The 7,469-nt window shown below is 36.9% G+C and overlaps 1 protein-coding gene across 1 annotated transcript; it reads right to left on the bottom strand.

The window, feature by feature from the left end:
• Positions 1-473: 473 nt before the first annotated feature.
• s100z (S100 calcium binding protein Z) lies at positions 474-3,488 on the bottom strand. Its single transcript, XM_072371823.1, has 2 exons — positions 3,330-3,488; positions 474-833 (listed from the first exon to the last, which is right to left on the bottom strand). Exons 1-2 carry the CDS (start codon positions 3,468-3,470, stop codon positions 678-680), a joined length of 297 nt encoding a protein of 98 aa, XP_072227924.1. The 5' UTR covers positions 3,471-3,488; the 3' UTR covers positions 474-677.
• Positions 3,489-7,469: the final 3,981 nt, after the last annotated feature.

Below are 7,469 nucleotides of genomic sequence, written 5' to 3'. Positions count from 1 at the left end.
AAACACACAGAACTTTAAATGCTATAGAGAATGTAAAGTAAAACCATCATCACAGAAACACAAGGTGAACTCCTGACATGTTTATTGTGTGCCTGTGCACTTTTCCATGACTTTAAGTTCACATCAGGATGAGGGGAAAAGTATTTCTCCTTGTGGAGGAGCCGAATTCACAGGGGACAAAACGATCCCTGTTTAATGCACCATCAGGGAAATATTACATATTAAGACATCTGACATTTATAATTTTGCAAGAACAAGAGTCTGTACTTGGCCATCTGTTGGGACATAAGCTAAGCAAGGTGCACAGATACAATTTTAGATGACAAAGATCTTTGTTCCTAGAGGAAAATGTCACTAAATAAATTACCGATAACAGCCTCTTTATGCTGTCTTAAGTAAATAAAACTAGAAGAGAAAAGCTTTAGAGTTCAAATCACGAGTCATCCACTTTGGATGACTTACATAAAGGGTACTTTGCACTTTCTAATTACTCTCATTCACAGTAAAATACAGATGTCAATAATTTGCATCACTCAGGTAACTGAATTCAACTTACAATCCAACAGTGAATGAAAAGGAAACACTACAGCAGAACATTCAACTGATAACACATGAAATGTAATGAGCTTAAACTACAAATTGAGATTTACATTTGGTTTACATTTAGTTTTCTACAACTACTTGGCATTTTTATTCTGCTCTTGGAAGAAGTCATTGCAGGCGACGGTCAGGGCGGCCACCAACACAACAAACTCATTGAAATCCACCTCGTTGTCCTTGTTAGAGTCCAGGTCATTCATGATTTTCTCCACCAGCATCGGATCTTTCTGAGACTATAGACAAACAGAGAACAGAAAGTAATTACAATACGCAGTTTCGGCTTCTCTTTAGCTGTCACCCATGCCTTTTAATGATCGTACCTGAGCTTGGAAACCAATACTGTCAACTGCTCAGAACCGTGTTTGGCCAATTAAAAATACTATATTGCAGCATCTATGCAGTAGTTTGATCATTGGAGCTTAAAACTGACACAAAAGCAAAAGCTCCCATCCATGTTAGTGGAAAGCAGCGACACGTTGCTGCTAAGTGATCCATGCTCACATGCAATTGCTTCTGCTTTGCCCACTATTCCTTCAGGACTGAAAAACAAGACGCAGCTCTCCTTTTTGGCCCTCTGACGTAGAGGCAGATTGAAAATGTTCTTTAAATGTAGGTCGTTAAATGATACACATTTTTTGGAGTAAATGTTAAGGGAAGGGGGTTGCTGCCATAAAATGACAGAAAATGTGTAGTATTAGCATCACTTTTCAGTGATATTCACTGTGTCACAACATCAAACTGTTTCAAATTTGCATTTGAACTTTGAAAAAAAGAATACAGGAGGCAACCCTTTCAAATCTTATTCATGAGACAGAGCACATTGCGTTTGTGCTGAAAGGATCAAATCTTCTTACTTTGACTGCCTTGTAGGGGTCTGACAAGGCTCTATTCAGGGACCAACTTATTTTCATACTTGTTAATGACTCACCTAATATACCCCCAAACATAAATGCTCAAACGTGTGCAGACAATGCAGTGATTTTCACACAGGCAAACAGTATTCCAAAGTAATCTGTAATTCATACAGCTGCAATGAACCAAGCTCATGGCTGGATCATCAAATCAAGTCTTTTTTTTAACTGTTAAAGAAAATTTTAATAAGTTGTGTCACATTTTACATTGTAAACTAATTTCAACATTTGAGAGTCAGTGCTTACAAGGTGTAAACACTGAATATTGCAGTTAGCTGCTCATTTACAATATGAACAACAAATAAGACAAAAGTCTTTTTTTCTAAAAGCCGGAAAAGCATTTGATAAACAAAGCTCTCGTAACAGCATTGTAACGTTCTGAATAGTTCAAAGTTGCTGAGCTTTGAGAACTTTATCAAGTTGAAATAAGCTTGTATATATACAGATTTGCATGGACTTTACACACATCCTTTCAATGAACTCACCATACAGAGAACTAAAAGCGGAATATTTACTTGGGGATTACTGAAGGGGCCTGTGAGGCGCCATTAAACACAACTCATTTGGAGGGTTGGAAATGTTGTTTATATTATTAGTTTCTATTCATGTTCAAATTTATATATGAATATGTAATGTGATGTTGAGCCAATACTGGTGAATATGTATATGTTGTTTGAGATTCTTCTTTTTGTAACTACTGTTTACCAATCACTTTTTTGTGGTAATTGTCTGAAATAATTTCATAAATTCTAATTCTGGCTTAGTTAACCACTTCCACATGCTCCACCTTTAAAGCTCAGCCCCAAAAATTGCTGAAGGAACATACAACCTGTGATTACTTTTAATTTCTGTACATGCATGCGATAGATTGTACTTTTTCTATTAGAGATGTATGCTGTCTTTTCTGTATTGCAGTTCTTATTTCAGCATATTCATGTCTTTCACGTTTTTCTTGCCTGCCTTGTGACTACAATAACTCAGCGTGTTTATCTCATGTATATTGACATTTACGTTCATCCACTTTCACTATCTCAGTTAGATAAACAAATTAGATAAATAAATCTATCAAGGCTTTCATGTGTCAAAGTTTTCTGTTGGCAGAAGCTGGTGGTGATTGTCTTTCTGGGGCTGCATCTATTCTCAGAGGTGACTAGCTCAGGGGGATTTGATGACATCACGGGGATGTCTATATTTGGAGGTGATATGGGCCACTGATGATGATGATGATGTGTGAGCACCTGAGGCTTCCCATCCGCTTGAAAGAAGACAAGCAATGCGGAGAAAAACGAGTGAAAGCATCAGAGGTTTTAGACCTCAGCGGCTTTGTAGACACAATCTTAATCATTTGAAGTCGGAGGCTTTCCACACTGCTATCACACAGACTCAGGACCTGGACTTGTCTCAAATGACCTTATCTATCTCCTTCTCCACATCCTTTATATCCCAACGTGCTATGATGTGAGAGTCACCAGCAGTTACTCTGACAGCTGGATAGCGATCAGTAAAAAAATCAATTTCCTTTCACAAGGTCAGAATGCTAAATCATCTCAAAACAGCATCATCTAATTTGACCTTTCAGTGAATAAGGCACCAGCAAAGCATCCCCCAAAGTGCTGAAGATCCCTTATCAAAATACTGCAATTACAAGTAGTCATCGCAGAACAATAAGGAAATGAGTCACACACAAACTCACAAAGAGGACAGGGTTTCCTTTGCTGCTAATTTTAAATGCTACTTTATGACATACTAACTTTAATTTAAATGTACAATAAGCGATTAAATAACAACAAAACCATCATGTTGAAATGTTTACTTTACCATAAGGAAGTCAGTGAGCTCACTGTTCAAGAGCTGCTTCAGCTCGCCTTTGTTGAGCTTGTGTTTATCTCCATCATTTCCAGAGTAGTTGTAGAAAACTGTTATCAGCGCTCCCATGGCACCCTCAAGCTGGCTCGGCATTACGCTGGAAGGCTAGAGACTCTTTTAGTGTCCTGAAAAAAAAAAGGATGACATGCTTTATAAACTTTAAAACATTGTTTACAGACGAGAACAGAGCAGATGAGAGAAGTGTTCTCACCTGGTTAGAGTCCTGCACAAATGTGATGAGAGATGTTACGGCACAGCTTGTTTATCAGGAAATGGCGAGGAACTAAGTGGGCCATCCTCTATCTTTGTGGAGATAATTAATTCCACAGGTGACAAGCCCATGGTAACTGTCTTCCTTTCCAGATTTTAATCAGTGTACTTAAATGAAAAACAAAGCATGCACTGATGCAGCCTTGGAGCCCTCATGGGCATTCATCAAGGTCTGAGCCACGAGTGGGTCTTCACACAGGTGTCTGCATCACTCAATATATCCCTGAAGTAACTCCAGTCCTGTGCAGCAGTTAATCGACAGGAAGATGGGTTGAGACCTGTCTGCCTGGCCTGATGTGATCATCTTAGAGGAAGAGGTTTATTAAGAATGACACTGTCTTCCAAACTTCACTGAATGTGCAGGCTGCATCATTTTACCTTTAGTATCTTCTTTCAAAGACTAAACACATTTATATAGCTTCACAATTCATTGAAACAATATAGCACTTATGATACATTTTAATGATATACAATATATATATTGTTATGGCAACTTACTACTCTTTGTTTCTGTTACCAATGTTTTTAGGATTTTTTTTATGTGATTTGAGGCATCTTTGTATGAATAAATGGTAAATGGCCTTTGTTTAATTTGGATAGGCAGAAAATATTAACTAAAGGTTTTTCCAAATGCAATCAAAGGAAAGTGACAGTGAGGGTCTGATAAAGACTGAGGCTATTCAAGGGGAATATATACTGGAGGGAATGAATGAGGAAGTGACTGCAGCTGAAGCTGACTGAGAGGAGACAGGTGTGCAGTGGAGCTGAGAACCAGAACAGGGGAACTGAGGCTAACTAGGAGTAATAACATGAAACTCAAAAGACAAGAAAATCAGAACACAAGAATCTCTGAGAATAACTGAAAACCAAAAGACAAATCAAGATCAAACAAATACAAACTGAATAAAGAACAAGAGAACAAACAAACAAGAAACAAACAAGAAAAACAAATCAAGACAAGAAAAAAAATCAAATGTGAAGTCCAAAAATCCACAAACCCTAACAGTTTTTTAATGTTTCTCTATGTGTGTACTTCACCATACTTAACTGCATAAAAATAATTTATACCATGACATGTTTTTAGAAATTTGTAATAATGACAATTATTCCTGTTCCAAATTTAAGTTCCACTGTGTAGCATTTCGGGTCCCTGAAATATTTCTTCTACTGTTTTATCAGTGTAGGAATCACATGACAATAAGAATGATTTTATTTCATCACCTCAGAACAAACAATATAAATGCGAAGACACTACAAGCCGCCCTTCTCATTTTTCTACCATGTTACCACAGTAACCAGAAAGAAAGAAATACTAATTGGCCCTGTTGCACTTTAATACATGTTACATACACTGTCGTTTAGCACATTGGCAGTGTCTCTTTTTTCTTAACAATGATGATAATGATAATAATAAACTATCATAAGTATATGCCTTATATACAAACGTGTATCAGCTCCACCTTTGCATAATACATTAGTGAAATGAAAGACGTATGTGTCATTTTTAGAAAGTATGTTGCTATTTTACATCAATAAAATGGCAACCTAAATCATGTGCAATTTCATTCCTTATGTAACCATTTTACACAGTAAAATGTTCCCATGTGCATTTAAACACATGCACAACGGAACATTCACTTTCAAGAGGAGAGAACCTGCAAACTACGCTTATTACAGGGCTGGCAAATTGATGGAACGCATCAGCTTTCAAACACATCAGCTTTCACTTAAGAGAACCAAGTTCGAGTTCTGCAAGGTTTCCTCTCCTGTTTTGCCTTGTGTTTTGCACTGTGACAGGTCTGGTCACATATCTTTTTCCCCTTCTTTTTTAACATTGCATGGTTATGAATACTCACTAAAGGCACTTGGCTAGGTTTAGAAAATTAAATATCTTGTTAAGGTTTTCCCTGTGATAGAAACTGATCTCCTCATGGTGGTCAGACAATGGTACACTATCAAGGACTAAGCCTATGTTCACTGGGCGTATGCTGTCTAGCAGCTGAGCTGTCAGTGCACCTCCAATTAACTGAAAATATATGTCAAAATGAACCTTACTCTGTATGTTCTCTAATAATGGCCTTTAATCCTTCAATAATGCTATGTACTCAATATAGTTATATCAAGCTAAAAGGGCAGTCGGAGTAAAGAACTTTAACAAACGTCTAAATTCTTTTAACATATTTGGGAAACATTTGCACTCAGCTGGTAAAAATGGTGTTATGCTGCCTTCTTTGGTTCTTGTTGCATTTGTACAACCATTTCAAAGAACATCTATGATGTTGCTTTATAATGACAGTCAAAAAAAAAGCGCAAACTCTTTCTTGACTGAGGAGAAATAAAACTTGTGATTGCCTGTTTTGCCTGTTGTCTCTGTTCTCCTTAGTTTCACCTTGTGATTCAAAATTGTCATGCTCTCTTTGTTGGATTTATTTTCATCCTTTGTCATTTTGTGTCCGACGGTCCCTCTTAAGCATTACTGCCCCTCCTCTGGCACTGTATCATAACTGACAGTGGAGAACAGCTCTGTTTAGCCTTCAACCCCCACAGACAACACCTGAGGGACATTAGTTGTCAGGTGTACTAACAGCTTTTTTCCACAGCCATGAAAAAAATAAATTCCCATTTGTTAAGGTGACGAAACTGTTTCCCTTAACAGCTGCAGATAGTAAGTGTTGTTTTGGATGTGACCTGGGAAACCAACAGCAAAAACACATCAAATCAATACAACAGAATAACAATAAGTTATTGTTTGGGTCTGTTAATATTGAGTATGGGGTTTGGTTTTATTACATTATAACATTCAACTTTTTTTACTTACTATTCAGGGACACAAAGAATCATGCAGTCTCTTTATTACAACATGAAAGATAGTCTCTCATCGTCAATCAACAGTCTCTTCCCTTTTTTGTTATAGAAAATAAAAATCTGTAGTAAGACTCAATAATTCCGTTAATCATTTACAGCTAAAAAAAAAAAAATTGCTCTGAACGGATGTCAGAAAGTCATTCTACGGTAAAGAAAATAAAAATGTACAAACCACACAGCCCCTTAGAATAATTATTGAATAACTATTAAAATATCAATTTGAAAATGCTCCAGAAAATAAAAAAGAAATAACATAATGGTATATATACCTATATCCTAAACAGGATTTAAAACACTGAAAAAAGGAAAAGAAAAGCGTGTCTACACCTACCAGACATTTGATTTATCATGTTACAGTCACTCGTGCACTCAGCATCTTCATGGTCACTACAAACACAACGAAGATGATGTTTCTGTTTCTGTTGACCAACCCGCCGCACAGAGAACACAGCTTATTCAGGATCTATTCTGAACACTAATGATGTGCCGTCATGAGCTTATTTTCTCAGAGTTTTGTCAAAGGATGTGTGCACAATCTGTACTGAAATTATTCAACTCTAAAGTGAGAGCCAAGGCAAAGGTTTGCTTTTGATGTTGCTTGTCTGTAAATATTACACAAAAGTAAAAAAAAAAGATAGTCAGAAGCCATAAAAATTGTATGCAAATCCTGATAATTCTCTGTAAAACCACGAGATGGGGCCCTATTATTAATGGAGGAACAACTACAGGACTGCAGACTACCAGTGCTGTACCTAAAATTTACATTTTAATGTGCTGTAACATATCAAGGTAAGCCTTTGGTGGCGGGCAGGTGTAAAATAAATAACTTCTACATCAAACAAAGACGGTAACAGACTTGATAAGAGCAAATTAAGCTTAGCATGTGGTACAAGCCAAAGTAACAACAAGGATTTTTCTCTAAAGAAAGAAACCAAAAAGTATTGATACAGAGGAATC

This window comes from Leuresthes tenuis, unplaced genomic scaffold (genome assembly GCF_036924035.1).
Source record: "Leuresthes tenuis unplaced genomic scaffold, fLeuTen1.0.hap1 SCAF_19, whole genome shotgun sequence".
Classification (NCBI taxonomy): Eukaryota; Metazoa; Chordata; class Actinopteri; order Atheriniformes; family Atherinopsidae; genus Leuresthes; species Leuresthes tenuis.
Note: the sequence above shows the minus strand (reverse complement) of the source record. Positions and strands in the feature narration are given on the sequence as shown.